Source organism: Lampetra planeri, chromosome 1, assembly GCF_965212315.1.
Source record: "Lampetra planeri chromosome 1, kcLamPlan1.2.h2, whole genome shotgun sequence".
Classification (NCBI taxonomy): Eukaryota; Metazoa; Chordata; class Hyperoartia; order Petromyzontiformes; family Petromyzontidae; genus Lampetra; species Lampetra planeri.
Genome location: NC_136107.1, coordinates 37,964,843 through 37,991,036, shown reverse-complemented (window position 1 = coordinate 37,991,036; position 26,194 = coordinate 37,964,843). Strand labels below are relative to the sequence as shown.

The window sequence follows — 26,194 nt, the reverse complement described above, 5'->3', positions numbered from 1 at the left end:
CTACGTGACTTTACCGAAAGAACTAAGAAGACAGAAGATGATTATATTTATTTCATGTATGTACATAGGTATGTTGAACTTCTTTTCGCACCGAACTTCTATGTGATTTTAACATATCACATAGGGTTATTTCATTTATGTGAACAAATGCCGGGTGGAGAATGTTCATGAATTGGCTGACTTTTTTTGAAAGATTATAGGTGTAATCTTTGAACACTCATCAATATTTTTTTGTCTCGATTCATTCAGGGTTCTTGGGGAGAGTTTTTTTTAAATCGTCATCTGACAAGGAAGGAGAAAAAATGAAAAAAATTATAATAGATACAAAGTTAACTATCAGAATAAACTATTCAAATCACTTTGTGTGTCCTGACTTTGGGCCACCCTCTACAGTGTCTAGGCCTATGACCCAAATCATCCGGAATATTCCCGACCTAGGACCTAGGAAGCTAAGCAGGTTTGATCCTGGAGAGCGCTGCACAGGAGAGAGCAGTGAAGCAACAATCCATCGTCCTGCTCACCCCCCCCCCACTCACCATCACCAGCCCACACGGTGAAGTATGGTCAATTAACCCCCGCCAGCCCTCAAGGCATGGAGAGATCCTCATTAAGTGGTCGATTCACAATAAGGCCCTCCACGTGTAGACGGCGTCTCGGGATGCTTGAACAGAGACCCGTGGCAGTCGCCCGTGGGCAGAGGATGGAGGGAAAAGGTCTTGAGCTCACATCGATGCTGCAGCGCACATCGATGCTGCACCACGTGACTGCAGACGCAGTGGCGCCTCTTCACGTTGGCTGTGTTTTGGGCACGGGCCCGGCGTGTCGGCGGTGGCGGAAGCGGTGGTGGAGGGCGGACACCCGCCCACGCGTATGTAACGCGTGGGCTTTCGCGACCGGTATTGTTCGTAAATGAAGGTTTTCTGGCAAAAATCGCCTGATGGAGCCGGTTGCAATTGCCAGCGAAACGTCGGACTCGAATTGTCAATGCTGTGGGTTTACTTTCCAACACACCGGAGTGCTGAAGTGGTAGCTACTTGGCACGTTCTGTTTACGTGACAAACCCTACTAATGGTCTGTGTTGGGCGGTGGTGGGTTCACGGCACATTTACATTTACTCACCCGCCCACGTGGATGCTGCCTGCTCCCAGGGCAGGCAGAAGTCCTCTTCCCACGTGTCGGGGCGGTCGCTGTGCGTCTACGACAACCGCAGTTTGCGACGCAGAGTTCACGCGGGATGGGTAACCTCTTCGCCCGGCTACCCGGGACGCTGGGCGAGATGGATCAAAGAGTGTGTCGGTGGCAGCGATGATGAGCAGCCATGCCTCTGAACGACACCGGCAACATTCGTCGTCAACTCTGCCTCGCGGCCAGAAAATGGAGTGGCACGCTGACGTTTCTGGACAATTGATTCCTCCTATTTTCAGAGCAAAGAGAGCCTTGATCTGCGAACGGGATTTTTTCTGGCCTTGGGGATGGGCCCTGAGGGAGGAGCTCCTCTCTCAGCCCTGGATAAGGACCATTGCCTGAAACGACGGTTTACTACTTCGCATACTTCGCATCGTAATACGTCAGTGTTGATGATTAATGCTGCTTTTTTTTGTTCCGGGTGTACAAAGGGAAAACTGCCAGTGGCCCTTCCTGGTAAACAGGATGCATTATTGAATCTGGCATAAGTTGCAGAGGATTTTTTTTCCCTTTGCATTGTTGGGTGCACAATTGTAGAAACGGCCTCCTCCCTTAACCCCCCCACACCCATCTGCCCCCGCCGTCAACACCACCACCACCGCGGCCGCCACCTCGGCCGCTCCAATCCGTAGCGAAACGGTCAGGAAGTATTTTTCGATGTAAAGCTTCTTTCGTGACTGCAGGGATTCATCTTCTTGGTTCTTTCGGTAAAGTCACGTGGGGTCAGGAAGTAGCCATGGCAATGCCTCGCAGCAAGCCCGCAGACCCTGTGCGGCGTGCGGCGTCGCCCTTGTCGAGGTGTGCCCCGGCAACATTTTGTGTCGGTTGACTCGTGTGGTAAACGAAAAGTAAAAAAAACCCCATTGAATGATTGGAACGTTTTTTACGAAATGAAAGCGGAGTCCGAAAGAGCAGCGTCCAGGTGCAGGTGGCGTTATCTGGCGACTGCCAGCGTTGGCACGTTCGTGTGCCATCGCCACGCCCGGATGACCCCTGCCTGCAATCGTTAGGCCGGTAAGTGCGCACGGACTAATCGAACGTAATCGATTATTCTCGAGAGAATCGATAGCGCACAGTGCGTCCATGCATTTTGGTTACATTCAGGCTAATGTAAAAAAAAACTCTGCAAATGAGATGGAACATGCGAGGAACAATCCAACTAGACGAGAGTTGATTTTCCAATCGAATTGCGCCCCCCCCCCCTCCCCCCTGAACCGGGATAGTTCGTCAAACCGCCGCTGTGGGTGGCAGTTTATCGGTGACCAATTCGGAGCACTTTTGTTAATCTACTGCTGGATGAAGGTCTCCCCCACACGCCGCGTGAGTCGTGGTGGCGGTTTGACCGTACTTCCCCGCGGTGGGCAGGCCAGTTGGCGAAAGGGTGACGCTCGGGACCGGTCCAGACAATTGCCGCAAACCGAAACGCGCCGAGTTTGTCGCACGGACGCGCAAAACCACTACACCACCGCTTCACCCTGCCTAGCAATTAGTGACTTGGTGACTTCAGTGGCGTGGCACGCTGGCACACGGCAGGGCCAGCGGCCGGCGGAGACTGGCACACGTGCGTGAAGTGGCAATGCCCTTGCGAGAGGCTTGCGGCTCGAACTCTGTGATCCGACCCGGCCCCCCCCCCTCCTCCTCCCAAGGGTTTTTTTTGCCGGGCGGCACGGCAAGTAAAAATACTCGCTCTCGCGGTGCACGCAGCTCGGCCACGAATAGACCGCGCGAATAGCGTGATTACACGGGCGCGCCTTCGTTCCTCGTCCCGCTGTCTTCGGAGCCACGCCAGCTGTCTTCGTCTTCGTGGGAAAACAAATCTCGACAATGGGAGCGAGAGGAGAGTAGAGCCGTGGGGCCATTACGTCTTGGCCCAGCCAGTGCCACGGACTTCCATCGGCCGCTTCAGGTCCCTTTGAAACCCCTGCTGGTAGTCGTGTTTCATTTGTGGGCCCTGCCTCCATCCCCTTCCCTTCCCCCATCGGATTGGTATATTTTAAGAAAATATGACGACGCTAATCACTTCGGCCTCATGACCAAATCGACAAGAATATGGCCGGCCTCCGCCCATTGCGGAAGCTAAGCAGCCATGAGTCTGGAGACAGCAGGGTATTACAGGCTGCTGTGGTGGGCAGCAGAGGGCAGTGAAGCAAGATCCATCTTCATCCGCATCTGTATGCCCCTACCTCTCTGCTCTACGCCTTTAGCAACCCATGCTGACCAGCGTGGTGAAGTATGGTCAAATAAGCCCCAACGACCCGCACGTCACGGGAAGGTTCTCATCCAGTGTCGGATTGACATGGGGGCTGTACACGCGCGAGCGCAAAGAGGCAAAGAGTGACGGTATTGTTTATTGGCAGGTGACACGTGTGTGTCTGCAGCGCCTGTAATCCAAGAGACATGTCGTGTTTTTAAAAAAAACGGCGGGCATAAGCTCCCCTCCCCCCGGTAGAGCGTGACACATCGGCATACCTGAGGAGCTGTTGTAAGAGGTCAAAAGTACAAGTCTTACCTTGGTTGTGACCCGTCTGATTACATCCTAGGAAGCGCAGCAGGTTTGCCACGGTGGCGAGATGTTAACTACCTCGCCTGGGGTATACAGGAGGGCGTGGATTCAATCCCGACGCCTGCTGCTGTATATTTGGAGTTTGCACGTTCTTCCCGTGGTCGCGTGGATTTGTTTCCGGGTTTTCCATCCCCGTTTTAGAAACGTGCGTTTAGAGTGTTTGGCTGCTCTACATTTCCACGTGATAAGGCGCTTGGTTGAGCCGTCATTTGTGGCTAGGTCCCTTCTGAAAAACGAACGATATAGCTCAGTGGGCCGTACCTGGTAATACATTACGAAATGAATAAAAATAGGTTTCGATTTAAAGCTTTCGTGACTGCAGGGATTCATCTTCTTGGTTCTTTCGGTAAAGTTACGTGACTTTACCGAAAGAACCAAGAAGATGAATAAAAATAGATTTTGAGCCTGGTTAGCACTTTGATGTTTTGATTGCCTTGGAAAACTTCGTGCTTGGGCTGCGAGGTGACGAGGACATGGCGGTTCTGCAGTGGATTTTGAAATCCCTCTGCGCGGAGCGCTCCGTTTAATCCCTGTTTCTAATCTACAAACTCATCGCGCAAGTGCACAATGCACCTGGGATGGATCGGGGCGAGCTTTGTTTGCGCGGCTGTGAGTTTTGCCGGGTGGAGAATACTCTTAGGTTTTTTCGGTAAAGTCACGTAGGTAAGAAATAAAATTAAAATTTATGAAAAATTGAATTAAAATAAAATCTTGATACAGTAAATCCAGCTGTGACGGTCCCACCTGATGACGGATACTTGTGTTGCCTCCGAAACGTCGTGATTTATTATTTTATTTTATTTCTATTATTACTTTCATTAATTTTATTTTTTACCTACGTGACTTTACCGAAAAAAACCTAAGAGTATGAATCCTTGCAGTCACGAAAGCCTCAAACCCGGGTGGAGAATGTTCGTGTCGAGTCACCACCGCCACCACCTTCCCCCCCCGTGCTTTGGATTTCTCCGAGCTCTCGGGTTTCCTCCCACCACGCGAAGCCAAACACTCGAACGCTCATTAATGGCATTGGCAAAAAAAAAAGTCCCTTCTGCGGGGGCTCTCCTAAAAAAAGTCTGGAAGAAAAAAAACTCCGCGAGTCTTTCCCGCACGACTGCGGAGATGAGTGTGGAGACGGGGGCTAGAACGACGCGCAATTGACAAGAACCCCGCCTCGTGATGCTCGCCCCCCCCCCCTGGGTGCTGGTCTAGTGACTCTGTGGTCATTCGAAAGGGACATTAAACACGCCGCCGCCATCGCCGCCACCGGCTTGCTGAGCCTCGCTACCACAAGGAGCCTTCGGGAGGCCCTTGGACTTTGCGAGCCGCCGGGGCAGTGGACGTTATCAGCGGCAGGGGTCAAGGCCACGGGTACCTCAATGTGGCCAGCGGGGTCCAGCGTGCCATCTCAAGCCGGGGGCACGACGGGGGGGAGGTGGGGGGGGGACCCGACCTCTGGTCTGTCCCCGCTGCTCCTCTCCTCGATGACCCCTGCCACTGACTATTTGTCGAGCGAAGCCAGAACCAAACTGTGACGCGCTGACCTCGCAAGACATGGAAATTCAACTCGGCGGTGGGGGGGGGGCGGTGGCCAAGCGGGGCTCCCGGGATGGAGGTCAATCTTCATTATCATGGCGTCAGTCGAGAGCCGCTCGTTGTGCTTTGGGTTCTTGCGGCGAAAAAAAAACAAACTGGTGCCTCCCGAGCGGCGCTGAGCTGGTTCGGCACGGCCCCCCCCCCGCCCCAGGGAAGCTGCGTTGTGCAAGTGGGGACAACAAAAAGCACGTTTGTGTTTGTGTAGCGGTAGTGTAGCGGTAGTGTAGTGGTTATCGCGCTGCGCTATAAACCCGGCGACCCGGGTTCAATTCACGCTCACGGCCAACACCATTGACGATTATCTGAACTGTTCCCGGGCCTCCACTAGGTCGACTCGGCCTCAAAATGAGTACCTTGTGCGGTGCGTAAACATCGCCACCGGGGAGGCAAAGGCGGCCGGGCGTGGTGCTGGCCACCCACCCCCTCGTGTGTCGTTTTGGCCTTCATAGGTGCTCGCTAACAGCACTTGCCCCTACAGTCTGTTAAGGTTATACGGGGGATCTTTGTCTTTGTGTTTGTGTGTGTGAGCACGCGAGGTCGTGGCCGAGATTTCCACTGAGGGCCGCTGCGTTCGTCGGGCCCCACCAGAGCGAGTGTCCCGCGTGCACGGGGCCTTGGCAAAGCGGCCGTCACAAATGTGCGTCGCAGTCGAAGTCGTTGTTCGTAAAACATTTGGAATATTTCCACCGGCGAAGAGCCGTTCCCTGTTCCGCGGTGGCGGTGATGGTGACTGTCCCAAGGCTCTCTCGTAGTCTTGTGCGCCTTCCACATTCTGTGTACAGTGGAGTGGAGCGAGACTCAAAACAAAATTAAATCAGCCGAGCAGCTTCACAGGAGGAGTTCTTTGGACCTAAATATTTGGACGCGGTCTCGCCTGCGCTCACGCACTCGGCCTGGGCAAGCGAGGTGGGGAATGGTTGGGAAGGGTGAGGAGGGGTGAGTGGGCGGTGTTCTTGTGAGGACAGGAGGCCCCCACGGCACAGGGGAAGAAGTATGGGTCACTCGTTGGATCCAGGAGGAGGGAGCCTCCCTATGCGTGGCACGAGTGGAGGTGGGAAGTGAGGTCGTGTGGTTTCGCTCCTCGGTGCTTCGCGTTACTCGCCGTCTCTGTGGAGTCTTAACCCGGTTCGATGTGAAAACCAAAAGCCCCACGCATTCGTCAACAACATCCTGGCCTTAAAAGACAAAAAATGTATGCAGTATATGTAATGGGCTGTGTTTTTGGCTCAAGCCCTTCCTCATAGGGGCCGTCCATAAATTACGTCACGCACCTATGGGGGGGGGTCATACATTTGTGACGATGTGTGACGATGGGGGGGGGGTTGACAAATGTGACGTCACGTCAAAATGCGCAACTTTAAATAAATATAGGCAACACGTTCTACATAATTAAATCGACTTTTTAATAAATATTTTCTCCTACAACATCAGAGTGCAGCGGCACATTAAGTACGCACTACAATGACAATAGTTTAAAGCGATTTGAAGCATGTTTTATTTTTTTGATGGGGGGCAAAGCTTTGTGACGTCACATTTGAGGAGGGGGGGTCTGACGTTTTGTGGCGCCGTGTGACGATGGGGGGGGTGTCAAAAATCGTCCAAAATCGCGTGATGTCATTTATGGACGGCCCCATAGCACATAAATGATGGATCTAGGAAGAGCATTCGATGTGTACCATGTGCTATGAAGAAAGGGCCATTGACCGAAATTTTGCCTTGAAAAAAAAATTGTCTTTTGAGACAACAGTTTTATTGATGGACGCGTTTGAGTTTATTTAATTTCTTGGTAACTGTGCACCACTGCCAACGCAGCAGCAGCAGCAGCAGTTTCACCAAATCGTCTTCAGCGAATGCTTTTACACGTGACTTTTACACAGTTGGGGCACCAGATACGCAATTTTTTCAAATTATGTAAATATATGAAATGCATCCTTGGTATGCTTCACCAAATGATCCGGTTAAACGTGGATTGTTAACAGACGTCTCTCGAAATAAGAGACGAGCCGGGCTGCAGCCAACGGAGGTGACCACGCCCCAGGTGACGTCCGGATGAGATCGACTCGCGTGCAGGTGCTGGATTAACGTTGCATGACAACGCAACGTTCATCCTGCACCTGCGCCGCACCGCGTTGGCGAAATGCAGCAGGCCCCGCGCGCGCGTTCGGCACGGTGCGGACCTTTGCGCCGAATGCCCCCTACGGCTCTCGCCACAAGAAACACGTCATCCCTCTCTGTCTCTGTCGTCACAGTCGACAGGCATGGGCAGCTCTGCCTGGAGGGGGGGGGGGGCCCAAAATGGCAAGCGGGCCAGCAACACACGGCACTGTCACGTTCGGTGGGGATTCGGAGCGTAAATTCGCCGCGCCGGACTTCTTTATTGCAAGGCCCGCGGGCCACTGACGAGCCCCTGGCGGCCTTTAGCGCCACCCCTGACAGACAATACGCAAATGTGAAAACACCCCCAATCGTCGAATGTGTGGCGGCCGTCACGCACCGATGTCTTATCGGCGGAAGTGACCCCCTGAAAATGAACGAAGGACACTGGGCTAGAGGGACGCGGGCCCCGCTCTGTAACCCAAGCGGCCCGCGCTGTGGGAAAGCCGTCTCCTCCCCCGCCGCCGCTCGGACGAAAACAATGAGAAATGTTGGCAAAGCATGAAGTGTTTACGTTTCATTACTAGCCCCTTGTAGGGGTAGGGGAGGGGGGTGCACGTCGCTGGGGACGAGGCTGTTGTTTGCTTGGCGTCGTTGTCACATGACGGGCGAGAAGAGCCGAGAGCGTGGGCCAGGATGCGCTCTCGAAAGGGGGCAGCATCCGCTCTGAAGAGGGCCCATGGTCCAAAACGTCGCCCGTTGCAGTGCGTGTGCTATGCCCTGTTGGCGAATGTGTGAGGTGTGATTTGTGCCTGTACCCCGCCACCAGTGCAGTACCATCATTGTTGTTTGACGAAACTACAGAGCGGTGTGTAATGGTACAGCCGTTTTCAAATCCACTCCTGGATGACGGCTTTCCAATGCCATTTGTGTGTTGGAGGTTATTCCGACCATACTTCACCACGCTGGTCAGTGCTGGTTGGTGAAGTGGGGGCAGGGTGGGTAAGTCTCCAGAACCTCAGTGCAGATATCACTCATTAGCCAAGCCATCGCAGGGAATCAAATCAGGTCACCTGGCCCCAGTGCCGGATTAAGCTAGTGTGGGGCCTGTAGCATATGTTATAAAGGGGCCCTAAATAAAATAAAAATGCACAAATATTAAAACGCAAATTTGTTTACTTTCATAGTAAGGTAATTGCATCTTTTAATTTGCTGTACAGCCAGATAATACGACAAATCACTCACCTTAAACACCCAGTCGTTCATAAAAGTTGAAGGCAGTATAGTACTATAACAATAGAGCAAGTGCAGAATCACTAAACCGGAATTGATAGCTTGAAAGCATTTAGCGCGGGGCCCTTGAAACTGCGGGGCCCGTAGCTACTACATATGTAGCTACTTTTGCTGCTCGTATAATCCGGCACTGCGGGCTCGTAGCACAATACGTCAACGGCAGCACCAGCACCCCTCCATGGTCTCGGGGTCACGCATTAGACCGTTGATTGGTCATCAGTATCTGCACAGTGCAGTGTATGTGGCGATCAATACGGTGTCCTCTATGACGAGAGTACAATGTGGTGCAACACAACTGGCTGCTGTGCGCACACGTGCCAGCAGAAATCATGCAAATCATCTTGGGCCTCTCCCATGGTGGCTTGCAGCTCGAGTTCATTTCATCTTGGCACGTATTGCACTGTGTTCTGTTCCAAGTACATAATACGTATGTGTGTTGAACTTCTTTCGCACCGTACGTAGCCAACTGTGCTAATCGGAGGTGCGGATGAAGGACAACAAACTAACACCCAAAAGCAGTTCTAAGGAAATTAGTTTTCAATTTAGGTTTAAAAGTGCATCGCTCCAATGGCTTCTTAATATCGAAAGGAAGAGCGTTCAAATTGGCCGCAGAAGTGCTTCTGAAAGCGCGTTGTGGTGACCGTCTTTGTTCGACGGTTTGCCAAAAGCCGCTGTGAGAATAACCGGAGTTCGCATGATGGTTCATGCTCCTTGACGAGATGTGCGAGGTTTTGTGGTTGATTTGTGGCGAGCACTTTGTGTGTGTATTAGTAATGCTGCGTAGATAAATATTACCCGTCGAATAATTGTCGTAGCATGCATGAAGGGACGCACATCACAACCCCCCGATGTGTTGTCGCGCTCCTGCTGCGTGCCGTTCGGCACGACGTCCAACGTTTCGTTGCACGTGCTGGCAGCTGCTTTGGGAACCGTTCAGTTCCTAATTGGGTTCGTGAAGAAGAAGTTGCTCCCGGCACGTGCAGGACAACGCCGAGCAATCGTGCCTGAACGTCTCCCCCCCCCCCCCCCCCTGGCACGTGGAGCGAAACGTCGGACATCGTGCCCGAAGCAACGCGCGATACGTACGGCCAGTCGCTGCGTGGGACTCGCTTTGACGCGATTCTGTCGGGTGCTGCGATTCGCCTTGCATAGACGCCACTGCAATGGCTCCCGACCCCGACTGCCCGACTGGCAGCCGCGACCTCCCCCGTGAGAGGCCGGGGCCATGCTTTCCGCACCGGTTGCCTCGGGTAGCGCTCACCGTGATACCCAGCAGCGCGCTTCGCTGTGCGCTGGCACCACGTGCTGGTGGCAGCGCCTAGCCCCGCAGCTCACGGACTGGCACATCAGGACTGGCTTTCCCACGATCCTGCAAAGATATATATAAATATATCTGGGTTTTTTTTTGCACTGTTAGAACATCCAAATAGACGTGAAGGCTTGTAATTGTTTTGGCACTGCTGAATACAAGACCGTAGCGTCTTCCATAAATAATGCAGCCAAGTCGGTTGACCGTGAAATCAATTTTGTTTCGAATTAGCGATTTAGTCTTTCTGTAGCCGCAGGCCTTGAAGCGCGGCCATAGAGCAGTGCGTGCCTTCGTGACGCGTGAAAGCTTTGAAACGCTTGGAAACGCGCCGTCAAATAAGCCAGCTCACACTTCCTGCTAAAAGGCAGGCGCATCGTGTGTACCGCGGGGCAAGTCGTGACGAACAGGCCCCGGCTTTAATCTTAAGGTCGTTTACCAAGTAGCCAACCTCACACGCTTCTGAGGCGGCAGAGGGCGGCGCAGCACAACCGGCTGCTGCGTTGCACTTCGATGCTTCCACATCTGCGCTCGCCCGCGCTTCGATAACCCACACCGGCCAGCGTGGCGAAGTATGGTTTAAACAACCCAAATTATTTGCGCGGCGTGGAGAGGCAGTGGCATTGACAGAGGGCTGTGCGTGCATGGCAGCCCCGGGGACACCTTCAGGCGGTGGCACAAAGCATCAGGGGCTGCGAAGGAATCTGTCTGCGGCCTAAACCGCAAGTGACGCAACCTATTTACAAACGGGCTCCTCCGCCATCCACGGAGGAGCCCCGTCACACGGTCGCTTCGCGTCGTTCCATTCGACCCGCGCGGCCACGAAGCCGACGGCCCTCATCACAAACGCTTTGCTGCTGGGGCCGAGCGTCGGGGTCGCCCCTCGGTCGTTGCGGAAGCCGCCGTCGACTGGCCCGCGTGGCGAACAACGGCAGGCGCGCTCAACGGCGCGTCCCCCCGCACGTTGAGCGCTCGCGACCCGGTGCCGTTTCGCGAATTGGCACGCGATCGCACGCGTCGCCTTGCGCCCGTTGTGACGCGCGTCTCTTGTCTCGCACGGCCGTCGTGCGTAACGACCAGGTGGTTGGGACGGGATGTGAGTATCGGAGTTGGAATATTTATTTGTGCTGGAGGAATCTGATGAGCTATCAAGCGATTTTTCAGAAATGCCCAGTCGGGGCGGGTCAGAGCGTTACATAAGGGGAAGGCAACCGGGAAACGGCAGAAGAGGAAGACAGTCGAGGTTCAAGCACCCATCGTCCTTCCGCGTTCCAACGCCTCCTTGCAGCTGTGCTCGTTGACCAGTCACTCCAGGCCTGGGGATGTTTCATGCAGTTCCTCCCCGAACGCCGATATAGAGAAAACAAACTAAAGTTGCTGCCGAGGAATCGTTGCCCGTTTGTTATTTCTGCATTTGTACGAGCTGCGTGCAAAGTCTGTACGTGAGGGTTGTGTGGATACGTATGATTGCTATGTGCTGACTGTTTGTGGGTTTGTGAGCTGGTTTGCTGGCTGTGTTGAGGGTCTGTTTACCAGATAGGTTGGTTCTGTATGACTGCTATTTGCTGACCGTGTATTGAATGTGAGCTGTATGCTGGCCGCTGGCTGCGTGAGGGTCTGTATGCAAGCTGGGTTGCTGACTGTGTGTGTGTCTCTGCCTGTATGCGTGTTCGGCTGTGCGGGTACGTACAATTGCTACGTGCTGACAGTGTGGTTCTGTACGTTAGGTATAGGCATGCAGGGCTACGTCAGCTGCGTGCTGACAGCGGATTTATATTCGTGCGCACTTTTCATCAGAGCGTCGTCGGAGAGCCTTGGGCCACAATGTTTACCTGGCCTGGCACGAGCACCTCGGGGGACACCACTCACACTTGGTGGTCGTTGTGTGCGGGTCGGCTAGCGACGACGGTGTGTTGGCTCTGCATGGGTCTGTGCGACAGCTGGTTGCAGTGTCTAGGTCTGCACGAGCTGAGAACTTATGTCACGTGTCGCGCAAATGTTGTCCGCTGGTTGTGAACACACAAAGACAACGATTCCCTGCATGGCCTCGAACAGACTGTTCGGGCAAGTGCCGGCGTAACCTCTGAAGGCTGGCACAGCACACGAGGGGGTGGGTGGCCAATACTACACCTGGCTGCCTTTGTCTCTCTGCCTTTGCACACTGAACCGGGTACAGGACCAGTTCACATATTTGCTGCAGTTATTGATCGTGAGCTGGAATCGAACTTGGGTCGCCGGTTGAGTAGCACAGTGCGCTAACCACTCCACCTCCGCTCAACAAACAGAGACACCGAGAGACACAGAGAGACAAATGTTGTAGCCACGTGAAGTTGTGACAAATACAAAGATCCCCCGTATAGCCTGTAACAGACTGTTGGGACAAGTGCTGTTAGCGAGCACGTATGAAGGCCGGCACGGCACAGAAGAGGGTGGGGTGGCCAACACCAATGGTGATGTTTACACACCACACGAGGTACGCATTTGAGGCTCAGTCGACCTAGTGGAGACCCATGACCGGTTCAGATAATCGTCACTGGTGTTGGCCGCAAGCGGGAATCAAACTCGGGTCGCCGGATTAATAGGGCAGCACGCTCACCGCTAAACTACCGCACGGCACTGTGTATGTAGTATGTGTGAGCACACACATACACACACACACCTGCACCCCTCTCCTCTGCGAAGTGATTTTCTGCCTCGCTTGTGTTGCGAATCGGCGGCCGATGGAAATGCACGCGGAGAGCTCGCCCCGCACGCGGCCGGGCGCCCACTTGCGCGCCTCCACTGCCGCCGCAAGCGCCTCGCGTTCGGGGAGAGCGAGGGATGCAAATCGCACGCGGTGGTGGGGGGCATTACGTACGTGTCGGGGGGGGGGGGGAGTGTTGTTTCGTTGCTCGCGCCGTCGCTGCCGGCGCGCGCCTAATGATCGCATTCCGCCCTGTAATCGGTTGGGATTCTGTGCGTTTCTTTGCAGAGCTGAGAAAACTGAAGTCCTCAGCGAGGATCTCTTACAGGTGACTCTCCACCCTCCACAGTCAGTGCTGCTCCAAACCTCTTTCATCCCACGGCACTCGCTTTCGAGATGGCTCCATCTTCTTGGCCACACCCAACCAGAAAGCCACTGTGGGTGGATGGGTTTGAGTGGGTGGGTGGGAATGCGTTGCAGCTGACAGAAAATTCACAATCCTATGCCTAGACTTATATTATCGAGAACAAGGACATGGAGTGGTGCCAAAATTCGCGACGAGAATTTGTATTTGTGTTTGTGTCTCCGGGTCCGTGCGAGTGTCTCTGTGTATCCTCTATGTGTTCTGCGTGTGTCTCAATGTTTCTGTCTGTGTGTGTCCATGTCTCTCTCTCTGTGCGAGTGTCTACGTGTCTGTGTATTTCTGTGTGCCTCTGTATTTGTGAGTGTGTGTCTCTCTGTGCATATGTCTGCGTGTCTCCGCATGTGTTTCCGTGTCTGAATGTGTCTTTATATTTCTGTCTGTGTGTGTGTCTCTGCATGTGCCGCCATGTCTCTGCATGTGTCTCCGTGTCTCTGCATGTGTTTCCGTGTCTGTGTGTGTCTTTATATTTCTGTCTGTTTGTGTGTGTCTCTGCATGTGCCGCCATGTCTCTGCATGTGTCTCCGTGTCTCTGCATGTGTTTCCGTGTCTGTGTGTGTCTTTATATTTCTGTCTGTTTGTGTGTGTCTCTGCACGTGCCGCCATGTCTCTGCATGTGTCTCCGTGTCTCTGCATGTGTCTCCGTGTCTCTGCATGTGTCTTCGTGCGTGGTTGCCCAACTGTGCAAGCTTGACCGAGTGAGTTGGGAGGGCCGGGGGTGGGGACTGACAGCTGCCTGCTGCCCTACTGCGCCGTGACCAACGCAGAGGGGATTGCGGGAGAAGGGGGGTGGTGGCTGGATCGTCTGTCCTAGCTTGTGAGCAGTGAGGTTCTTTCCGATAATTTGCCCAAGCAGTCGGTGGTGCAAAGACTGGGGAGGAGCCTTTTGAAGGCCCCTTTTGTGTGTGCCGGTCTCGGACCAATGCCATCCCTCGTGGTGCACCTGAGCAAAGCACCCCGAGACATTCAACCCCTTCCATTACTCAAGTCGGGGTTCACAGCCGATACAATTGAACAGCGCTTGCAGCCCTTTGCCAAAACACTGAACAGACGAAGGCCTCCTTACCCCTTGTCATCATGGGGGGGGAGGGGGAGGTTACCGTGCCTCACCATGCCGAGCAGTACACGATGGTGAAGGGAGCACCGAGGAGTCCTTTAAATGTCACTTGTCCCCTGATCTACGTGGCTGGCAATCGAACCCGGGTGGCTGGTTCCTTAAGGCAGTGCACGGAATGCGTTCACCGAGTGGCACCGAAGAGAGCGGTGGAATAATCCTCGGGTGCAGCGGTGGCGCGGTGCGGTGACCTCCACCCCACCGCTTGCACCGCTCGTGGTCACCGACGCTCTGCAGTTGCCCGTCGGATATTCTCAGGTTTTTTCGGTAAAGTCACGTAGGTAAAAACATTAAAATTAATGAAAGTAAAATAAAACAAAACAAAATAAAATTCACGACGTTTCGGAGGCAACACAAGTCTCCGTCATCAGGTGGGACCGTCACAGCCGAATTAGCTGCATCAAGTGAAGCAATGATTCAAGATGTAATCCCTTATAAGCAAGTTGAAGGGAGGTGGAGAGGGGGGGAGAGCTTATCAGGCTGTGGTAGCCAATGAATGGAAACGTATCGGGAGGGAGGAGGAGCGGTGATCAAAGACTGCACGCAGTGCTCAACACAATGAATGGAGACGTGTCGGGACGGAGGGCGAGCGGCGATCAAAGACTGCACGCAGTGCTCAACACAATGAATGGAGACGCGCCGGGACGGAGGGCGAGCGGTGATCAAAGACATCACGTAGTGCTCAACACAATGAATGGAAACGTGGCGAGCGGTGATCAAAAAACGATGAAGAGATTACTGTTAAACACTGTGGATGTTAACACTCGGTGAAGTAAATTAAAATAGTGCCTGTCAGATAAGATGGTCCAAAAAGTGAGTTTAATAAGCTCTCCCCCCTTCTCCACCTCCCTTCAACTTGCTTATAAGGGATTACATCTTGAATCATTGCTTCACTTGATGCAGCTAATTCGGCTGTGACGGTCCCACCTGATGACGGAGACTTGTGTTGCCTCCGAAACGTCGTGAATTTTATTTTGTTTTGTTTTATTTTACTTTCATTAATTTTAATGTTTTTACCTACGTGACTTTACCGAAAAAACCTGAGAATATGAATCATTGCAGTCACGAAAGCTTCAAATCTAGAATTAATGCCCGTCGGATGTTGATGCTTTCCCAGGTCACCCTTTGATTTCGCAGGTCAAGCTCGTGCGCGCCTGTGCTGTTGTTCTATTCGCGGACGGCGCTGTTAGAAATGAAAACTCGCTTTTAATTAGCGGGAAAGCGATGCGCGCGACATGTTTTGCAGTGGATAAAAGCCGGGAACGGGCCACTCGGGTTACGAATAAACGGCGCGTTAATGGACCTCCCCGTGCCGCAAGGGGGAACACTATTAGGCCGGCGCAGCACAGAGCGATGTCCAAATTGCGAGCGGCTTGTTCGCTGAATCGCTCAGCAAAACGAGAAGAGACACCGCGCTCGCATCCCGCGCAGCACGAGGCGGCGCGGTGTGTGGGCGCGCGTCGTTGGCGTAATGGAGTCTCTCGTCCGGCGAAGACGAGAGGGCAGAGTAAATTCGCAGGGGCTTCTGGGTTAAGTCCGCACGGGGCGGCGGCTCAACCTGAGGAGGTGCGTGGGCTCGGAGCGGCATACCGCGCGTGGGGTACGTGGTGGCCAGCGTATGACGACGCGCGGACCGCGCGGCGCCCGCGATGCGGTGTGCCGCGGTACGGTCGGTGCGGCGGTGTGCCTGGCGTTGACCCCGTTGCCATTACCGCAGGTGGAGAAGCGCCTGGACCAGGTGAAGGCCGTGTCCCACAGCACCCACAAGAAGCTGCTGGCATGCCTGCAGGGCCAGGTGCAGGGCGACTACGAGAAGCGCATTGTGAGTGCGGCCTCTCCCCTCCTCGCTCGCTCGCTCGCGCGTTCGGCGTCCGTGTAAACGCTCGCAATGATTCATCTCGCTGAGTTGCCTGCGCAGCATGACGCCGTCGTCGCGCCCGGCAGGCCGCCGCTGCGCATTTGCAGTGAGAGTGTTTCGAGATTGTCGCGGTGGAGATTGGTCGTCGATAAACCGCATGCCGTAACACCGACTTTCCTGCCCGGCGGCGACAGCCTCCTTCGTGAGTTGCGCGACGTCGTACATCCGAACGGCATTGGCGGAATTTCGATCGATTCCAAACATTCCGCACCGTGCCGTCGCTTCGATAGCGCCGCGTGGGCAATCGCCGGCTCCAGGCAGCGTCGCCCGCGACGCAGCGTGCGATAGAGAGTGCGTGGTGCAGACTGGGGACACTGAGAGGTGTTAGCACGGAGTATTACACACACGTGCACACACACACACGTGCACACACACACGTGCGCACGTGTGTGCAATTTATATGTAAGTGTCTCCGAGGCGCACGCGTACCGCTCCGGCCGCCGTGATGGATAGTGTGGACGAATTAATGGAGAACTTCATTCTGGTAACGTTTTCACGGTATTTAATTACACCAAGCGTAATGTCTGTGTTATATCTGCAGTCAATGTGCGCTGCGTCGGTAATGTTTTATGGAGAGGTGGGTGTTGTCGGATGGACGAATACAATTTACACTTGTCGTGTTGTGCGGATTTGCAGGGCTGTAGTCTCCATGCTGTGTGCATTCTATTCCGATATCCCCTCTCCTCTGTATTGGTTGTAAATGTGGTGCAGAATCGCAGATGTGATGCAAACAGATGCCATCAAGTTGTTAAATAGCATTGGTCATCATCGTATATTGGTCGTCATCATCATTATTATCATCGTCGTCATCAATAAATATATAATTACAGGATTAACACAACAGATTTCAGCAAGTTGTCCGTAATGTTTAACATCGTGATCATCATCATCACCACCATCCTTATCCATACGCGTTATAGAATTGCAGAATTAACCACGGTTATCAGCGTCGTCGTCATCATCACCCATGCATCCTGTAGCCAGGCGCTCTTGGCAATATCCGGTCGGGAACCAGGCTGCCCGTGCGAGATGTAGCGCGTCGTGTTGCGCGCCCGTCAGTGTCGCTCCGCACTCGGCGCTCGCATTAGTATTCGCCGGGTGTTGGCTGTGGCGTGCGGAGCCCATGGGCTTCGAGCCGCTATGCTCACTCTCTCTCTCACTCGCTCTCTTTCTCTCTCGGCTGTGTTTCAGAGGAAGCTTCCGCAGTCCGCTCTGAGTCAGTGTCTCATCGAGGGAGCCGCCACGCTTGGAGATGACTCCCTGCTCGGGTACTCCCTCCCCTCCCTCCCGCCCTGCCCTTCCTCCCTCCCTGCCCTTCCTCCCTCCCTCCCTCCCCTCCCTGCCCTCCCTCCCTCCCCTCCCTCCTCCCCTCCCTCCCTGCCCTCCCTCCTGCTCTCCCTGCCCTTCCTACCTCTCGCCCTCCCGTCCCTCCCCTCCCTCCTGCCCCTCCCCTCCCTCCCATCCCTCCCCTCCCTCCTCCCCTCCCTCCCCTCTCTCCCTCTCTCCCTCCCTGCCTTACCTCCCTCCCCTCCCTCCCTCCCCTCCCCTCCCTCCCTCCCTCCCTCCCTCCCCTCCCTCCCTCCCTCCCTCCCTCCCTCCCCTCCCTCCCTCCCTGCCCTCCCTCCTGCTCTCCCTGCCCTTCCTCCCTCCCCTCCCTCTCTCCCTCCCACCAATCTCTCTTTGTGTATCGGCTGGGCCTCCTAACGATTAACGCATCCACCCACCTCACCCTTTCGAGGTCACGCTTCAATTCAAGAATCGTTTCTTTGTTTAAAATTGTCACGAATGTTTTGACCTCTAGATGCTGGAGGGGTCACAGTTTCTCAGTGCATCCGGATAAAGCCTAACTGACTGTGGCATTTCCATCTGCATTCCCAGTTTAGCCAGATCAAACTTCACTGTCGAGGCTTTCCCAATTCTATCCCAATTTTCCCATCGGTGTCACATCATAAAATGAAAGTATCCATATCGACACATGCAGAGCACTGCAACCCTTCGGTTTAGAGAATGGCCCATGGAAGCGGATACCACAGAGCTACATCTGAGAACCGTTCATATGACCTCTGATCCACACACCAGGTGACAGCACCCACTCTGCTAACATTTCGTGCGGTTTCATCAGATGTCGCCACCTGGATTCGAATCTATGCGCTCAGCTCAGCACAGGGATCTCTGAGCCCCAAACCGACCACTTGTCAACTCCCCCACACCGTGAGCTCCCGGTTCAATCTCGGGTGTCCGAAATCTACATCGGAGCCAGCGGTGCCCGGTTCGGTGCGTTGAGCCACCCCATCACATCACCTCACTGCGGTATTTGAACCCACATCACTGCCAGAATAGCCGGGTCACACCGCGGCGAATGAGTGGGTTGAGGGAGCGATGTCGCGGATATTCGGTGGAAGGGAAAGCTCCCTGACGTCTACATCGCCGGTGCGCGCGCGCGATGTAATCTGAAGCCCGGCTCCTCTGGGCTCATTATATTAGCGCCGTCGTTTACACGGCGGTCGATCGTGATCAGTTCGGTACTATTAAGTGCGGAGTTTGAAACGGCGACGGCAAAGCGACGCTGTAATTACTCGTCGGTTTCTGCTGCGTTTAAACGGGCGACCTTTTTTCGAAAAAGCCTTTTGCAGACGATTGTCAGTCCAGCGCCGGGCGGGGGGGGGTGGCGACGGTGCCACGGCACGGGGCCGAGTTCCTGGGTCACTGGGCCAGGGACTGTGCCTCTCCACCACCACCGGGCATGTTCACGAGCCCCTCTAGTCTCAGCTCCTACGCAGCACGGTGAACCCTTTGTCTATTCGCGAGGGTTACGTTCTTGGCAACACCTCGCGAGTGCAGAGCTCGCGAATGCAGAAACGTTGTTCAACGGGGGGGGGGGGGGGGGGGGGGGGCAATGGGGTCGCGCTCCTGGTACGGGTGAACATTGGGGGGTAAATTAGAAATGTTTTAAAAACAATGACTACAAGATGATGATCATTTGACGATGATGGAGGATGAAATTAATGTGCATTTAGTAACTCTCTAATCGAAACTCACGAATCCAGAACTCGCGTATAGCGAGGGTTTACTGCACTCAAGACAATCAACTGTCGGCCGTGATCAGTTCACTGCTGGATGAAGGCCCCCCAAGCCATCGGCATCTCCCACAGTCCTACGATGCGATAATTCGTCTGCCTCCTGCACTTGGGCTGGTTTTACCGCCTCACCTCTGCGGTGGGCATCCTCGCAGACGCGTTTCCCTCCTTTGGCTGCCGTTCTGTCGTTAGTCTCGGCCGCCGGCCATCGCCGTTCCTTCCAGCGACGACTCGTCCTGCCCCCCCATGCCCACTCACTTTCGTTCGCGGTCGATGCGACGTCTCTCTCTGACTTGCGTACGTTCTCTAATCCGAGAATTCCCCTGCCTGCCTCTCGGTGTAATTCCGAGCACGCACCTCTCCCTTGTTTTCTCTACGTCCGTGCCGCCATCCACCGGTCACTGAGTTCATCTTGACGATTAGCAATTCCCGGTAGTAGGGTCACGGGACGTGACGCAGAGGCCGCTTTTGGGGGCGGGCAACATGTGCCCGCCTCTGCCACGTTACTTCCCACTGCCCCCTACTTCACTGCGCAAAATTTCCGACAATTTTACGAGCGGCGTACATGTCCACACCGACGAAACTGCTTCGCCCACGTGGCGCTGAGACCTCTTCTCCACCTCTTTACCCTCGCGCTGCCCTCGTCACGCCGGATCCCAGTCCCTCCCTCACCTCCGCCTCTTGACTCTGACCCTGAGCCCCTGCTGCTCCCGATGGCGTTGCTGCAGCCACTGCCGCCACTACTGCTGCTGCTGATCCTGCTGATGCCGCTGCTGCTGCCGTTGTTGCCACCGCAGCCGCTGATGTCGCCGCTGCTATGTTGATGCTGTTGCTCATGCTGTTGCTGCCGCAGCTGATGCTGCCGCCGCTTTCGCTACTTTTGTTGTTGCTGCTGCTGCTGATGCCACCGCTGCTGCTGATGGTGCTGCTGTTGCTGCCGCTGCTTTTGTTGCTGCTGATGATGCTGATGCCGTTGTTTTTCCTGTGGCTGCCGCAGCTGATGCTGCTGTTGCTGCCGCTGCTTTTGTTGCTGCTGATGATGCTGATGCCGTTGTTTTTCCTGTCGCTGCCGCAGCTGATGCTGCTACCGCTGCTTTCGCTGCTTTTGTTGCTGCTGATGATGCTGATGCCTCCGCTGCTGCTGATGGTGCTGCTGTTGCTGCCACAACTTTTGTTGCTGCTGATGATGCTGATGCCACCGCTGCTGCTGATGATGCTGATGCCACCGCTGCTGCTGATGATGCTGATGCCGTTGTTTTTCCTGTGGCTGCAGGAAGATGCTGGAACTGTGCGGCGACGCCGAGAACCGCCTCGCCGTGGAGCTCACGGTGCACGAGATGCAGGTGGAGCGCGAGGTGCTGGAGCCGCTCTTCAACCTGGCCGAGGTGAGGGGCCTCCCGGCCAATTGACCCCAGCACTCGACGCGTCTGGCAATCGCACGACTCGCGCAATAGGCGGCGATTTGGTCGATTTTCCTTATTCGGTTGATGGGGCACCACAGTGGCGAGATATTTACTCCTTTGCCTGGTATGCAGGAGGTCGTGGGTTCGATCCTGATACCGAAGCTTGTATATTTGGAGTTTGCGTCTCTCTCTCCCTGTGGTCGCGTGGCTTTTTCTCCGGGTTCTCCGTTTGTTCCCTCCACATTCAGAATCAACAACGTGCGTTTCGAGTATTTGGCTGCAATAAATTTCCACGCGATAAGCATCTTCGTTGAGCTATCATTTGTGGCCGGGTCACTTCTGAAAAAAAGATCTACATTGCTCGGTGCGGTTGGTGAACCTCTCCGCGGAATGTTTGAGTGTTCTCCCCTCGTATGCTTGGGTTTTTATTTCTAGATTTGAAGCTTTCGTGACTGCAAGGATTCATATTCTTGGGTTTTTCCGGTAAAGTCACGTAGGTAAAAAATAAAAAATACAATTAATAAAAGTAAAATAAAAAATTTAATAAAAATCACGTCGTTTCGGAGGCAACACAAGCTTCCGTCTTCAGGTGGAACCGTCACAGCACGCTTGCTGTATCAAATGGGTTTTTGTATTCCTTCAATCCCCCCCCTGCCCCACATGTTAAATGTTCCTTGATGCAAGTGGCCAAACATCCCAATGCAGGATCCTCCTGAAAAAAGAGGCTTAAGACTCGGTGAGATTCTCCTGGATGAATGAACTGCATGTTTAATTTTTGATTTAAAGCTTTCGTGACTGCAGGGAATCATCTTCTTGGTTCTTTCGGTAAAGTCACGTAGAAGGGAAATAATACAAATAATAAAAATAAAACATAATGAAATACAATTCTCACGACGTTTTGGCCACAACGCAAGCAGCCATCCTCAGGTGAAGAACAGGTCTGTCGGAAAGACAGCGTCTGAACGGCTGCTTGCGTTGTGGCCAAAACGTCGTGAGAATTGTATTTTATCATGTTTAATTTTTCTTTTTTTATTATTTCCCTTCTACGTGACTTTACCGAAAGAACCAAGAAGATGAATCCCTGCAGTCACGAAAGCTTTACATCGAAATATAATATTATATTACTATATTATTTTATTATATTATTTTATGTTATTATATTATGATGTTGTATTTTTATTATTTTATTATTTCCCTTCTATGTGACTTTACCGAAAGAACCAAGAAGATGAAACTGCATGTCTGTTGTTATTATTCTTCTTCGAGTTGCCTTCCTGCTCAATCTCATATTGCTGCCTGCATTCCCGCCGCGCCCTCTCTCACAACGTCACGCAACAAGGGAGTGGGGTGGGCGGGGGCATGGAGGAGGGGGGGGGGCGGCCTCGTCGCGGGGGGCATCGCTTCCACCTCAACGGCTCTGGCGTCTGACGCGGCAACGTCTGCCGTGATCTGGCGAAATCTGGCCGAGTCCTGTTCGGAGGGTTTCATCAGATTGCCCTTGCACACTCGGCCTTGTGAGATGCCGACGGTTTAAAATTGCAAGCGGGGCAGGACAATTGCTGCTCCGTGTGGTGGGTTTTTCGTTCATTTATTATTTTTCTTTCTCCTTTATCGTTGCCATCGCAAAGCCCGCTTGACGCGTCGGCGCTATTTCTGGAAAGTTTGGTCCCGTCGCGCAACAACGCGACACGAAATATGAAAACAAATGGTTTTAATTCGTTGCGTCACTAGAACCTGCCTGAGAGCCCCGTGCCAGCGCCGCTGACTATCCTGGGCTTCAAATCCGGGCAAGTGACCTGCGATTCCAGAGCCTCAACGCAATCATCAGTTACCTTGCCCTGCTGTTGCTGCCCCTCTGCTGCTGCTGGGCGCCGCGGTGGTGAGATGTTTACTACCTCGCCTGGTATACAGGAGGTAATGGGCTGCTGTATTTATGGAGTTTACGGTGTCTCTCTCCCCGTGGTTGTGTGGATTTTTTACCGGGTCCTTCAGTTTTTCCTTGCACTTTTAGGAACATGCGTTTTGGAGTATTTGGCTGCTATAAATTTCCATGTGAAAAGCCACTTCGTTGAGCTATCAGTTGGAGCTAGGTTGCTTCTGAAAAAGAGCTATATAGCTCAGTGGGCCTTACCTGGTAAAATTACAAATAATAGTTTTTAATTGATATATTTTATGCACACATACAACGGTGGCCCAACAACCTTCGATGCTTCCTGGATAACAGCCGATGTTTCGCGCAACGGCCCCTTCATAGCAAATCGAGACTTTTTCAGATTTCTTGACCGAGAAATGTTCGGTCTGCAAGAGCACACGCAGAGCTGCTGCTGCTGCTGCTACTGCTGCTAATGATGCTGTCACGCGACGGGTTAAAGGGGCGCGGAGAGAGAGACCGTGGGCAGAGACACAGCTGGGACGCGGCTGTTAACAAGCAGGGTGGGCTGGTGGGACGCCCTTGAAGCGGCAACCCTCCGTGCAGTCTGCGTGACTCTAAACCGGTGGGAGGACGTCCCTGGCGAAGGTCGTACTTCACTCTTTGTCGCGGGAATTTAGGGAGGCAGGGGTGGCGCAAATGATAACATGTGCGCCCCTCGCTGCACGAAGGGCCTGCGTTTGAATCCCCAACCCTGGTGCCTCTCTGTGTGCGGTTTGCATGCCCCTCCCCCCGTGTTCTGCACGAGTTTCCTCCGAGTTCTCTCTGCTTTCCTTCCATAGGCTAAAGAACTTGCGATGCAACTGGCGTCGACCAAACATCCCAATGCTGAAAGTGTTCACTGTACTTTACTCAGAACGTCTTGAGACTGAGCGAGGCTTTTTCGTGTGTAAACAAGCGGGATAATAGTAATCATTAATCATTCAGGTCTGAGTGCTTATTGAACTATCCTGGTCTTTTTGAACTCCCTCCTGGTTAAACAAAATAAACCTCACTTGCCTTAACGAGCTTTCTGACTTTCGCCACCGTGAAGTCGTTCTGCGCGATGCGCGTCGTGCTGGGCGGTGCGCGATGAGTGCACGTACGGTGCGATCCACATACAAACTACGGTCGAGATGGCATCTACACAACAGTAAAACCACGGCCTTCAAAGGAAAAATCTATTATGGGCAACGTTTCAGGTGATGGCCCTTCTTTATAGCATATATATCGATTTATATCATTTTTTTCTTCAAAGGCCTGCGGTGTTATTGGCGAGCGTGTTGGAGTATTTTGTTGTTATTTCCTGCTCCAATGAGCTTTGAGACGGCGCACATATCCTTGTTTACAGCGCTGAACCAGTGGTGGAAAATCTTCTTCCCTTTGGCACGGGCGAATCTTTTCACACAGCAACCACTGTTGACTTCATCGCAAAACAGTGCTCGTATTATCACCCCGGAGGTATGATGGGCTTGAGTCAACCCCCAAACCAGGATTTAAACTGGCAATCTTCCGACCGCGAGCCGCTCTCTCTACCGCTCAGCCAGCCGGGCGGTCACTTCTCTGAACGGTCAGCGTGACGTCTCCCAACTACGGAGCCCACAATTCGTGAGAGTCGAGTGCGAGAGCGCGGACGGCAGAGGAGGGAGGCCACCGAGGGACCCACCCTTAAAGAGCGCCGCAGCTTCTAAACACGGCGCACCGCGGCGGGCGCGCTGACGGCGCCCGCTCAAACGCAGACGCCATTCACCTCTCCTTGGACTCGCGACGCCCCGAGCGCGCGGAGCCTTATAAAGCACCGCGGCGGACGCTCGCGCTCCCGACGCGGGCGCCAGCTCCACAATAATGGGGTCGATCCACGTGGGAACCGCGTGTAAGAATAGACGTGGCCGCCGCCGCTACTGCGAAGCGAACGAGCGCTCGCAGGGGCGCCTGGGCTCTGCTGCGGCTGCTGCTTTTGGAAAGGAATGGTCTCTGTTGCGCTCGACGTCTGCTGGCGGGGAACGTTGATGACCTCCAGGCCTTGCGGCGAGGCTCGCCTGCGAGCCAGCGCTTTGGGAGGGCGAGGAGGGTTGACGGATCTCGCTCGTCAACGTGGCCGCGCGATTGATTACGACTCGTTATCGTTGACCGCTACTGGCAGACAAAATGCCCGCCTGCGGGACCGGTGCTCGGTCACCTTGTGCCGCACAGAGACAGCTGCCACCTGGGAGTGGCCCTTCAGATGTTTTGAGATGCTTTCTGTTTTTGGTGCCATTTCTTCAGTAGTTAATTCAATTTTTTTTATTTTGCTTTGTAGTCGCTATGGTCCTTATAGATGATTAATGCACAGCGTTGTGGGATGCACCTCCGATTAGAAGTGCAACATACATACATACATGCTATTAGCATGAATGACGCCATATAAAATGAAGGTATTATTTTTCGATGGGATGTGCATAGTGCTTTCCCTCCCCTCCGGAAGGGCCGGTTCACATTTGAGTCACGCCATGTCCAATCCACCGCTTGACGGAAGCCTCCCCCCGAGCCGTCGCCATCTCTCACGGTTCCCCGTGCTGCTGCCGCCGGTCTCATCGCTCCACGCCAAGTGAGCCGGTCTCATCGCTCCGTCTCCACAGTGACGCGGATCTCTGCCACTCTGTCGCCAGTCTCGTCCGTCGGGCATTGTCCCCTCCTTGGGGCAATGGGTCCTGTGGAAGCTGAAACAAACGTGTGTGTGTGAGTGCACGTGTGTGTTTAAAAAATATATATATGGGGAGCGGTAGTGTAACGGTGAGCGCATTGCGCTACGAATCCGGTGACCCGAGTTCGATTCCCGCTCGCGGCCAACCCCAGTGACGGTTATCTAAACCGGTCCTGGACCTCCCCTAGGTTGACTCAGCCTCAAATGAATACCTGGTGCGGTGTGTAAACATCGCCGCTGGGGAGACAAAGGTGCGCCGTGCCGACCTTCGTAGGTGCTCACTAACAACACTCGCCCCCGACAGTCTGTTGAGGCTGTACGGGGGGAGATGTTTGTCGTTGTGTTTTAAATTCGATTCGAAAGATCCGAGTTGACCAGCGGCATGTAGCTGTTGGTGCAAGGCAAGACGACGCGCATCATCGAAGACCGTGTCCGCCAACTGAGCTTTCGCGCGCACGGTCCCAGTACGACGCCTCGGTCTGCGAACGATGAAGCCGCTGCCCGGTTCGCCGCCAACACACGCGCCAGCAGCATTGCCGACGAGAGGTCGAACAAAGTTGCAGAGGCACGGCCTCACGTGTGTGCATGCGTATTTGTATTTGATGAAAGCGCCCAAAACTGCTGGGCTGCATGGAGGCCCGGATATTGCAGGACAGCGAGTGGGTTCGTGAACCCGCGACCGCAGTAATGTTGGGCACGACGAGGCGTGAAGCCGTCGGACAGATGTTCCCTCGTACGCGCCGGTGTGTTGCCTGGGTGCATCTGGTTCCCTGTCGCCGCACGGTGCTCCTTAAAATGGAACTGGCAAATAACCCCGGTGGAGATCCTTGCTGAACAAAAAAAAACAGGAACACTGAGACTCTTTGAGGTTTTTGCTGCATAAATAATAATGTTTGGCGTTCTATTTAGCGTCGCCATTCATGCACATTGCATCTGACAATCCCCGGGGAAC

At 53.9% G+C, this 26,194-nt stretch overlaps 1 protein-coding gene across 3 annotated transcripts in view; it reads left to right on the top strand.

The window, feature by feature from the left end:
* The window catches only part of LOC144722007 (rho GTPase-activating protein 44-like), an 86,223-nt gene that overhangs the window by 33,594 nt on the left and 26,435 nt on the right, over window positions 1–26,194 (top strand). For all 3 annotated transcript variants that reach the window (XM_078600049.1, XM_078600067.1, XM_078600058.1), the window contains exons 2-5: window positions 13,006–13,045; window positions 15,970–16,074; window positions 17,362–17,438; window positions 20,521–20,632. In XM_078600049.1, coding sequence (XP_078456175.1) covers window positions 13,006–13,045; window positions 15,970–16,074; window positions 17,362–17,438; window positions 20,521–20,632 — 334 coding nt within the window. The remainder of the gene's footprint in view (window positions 1–13,005; window positions 13,046–15,969; window positions 16,075–17,361; window positions 17,439–20,520; window positions 20,633–26,194) is intronic.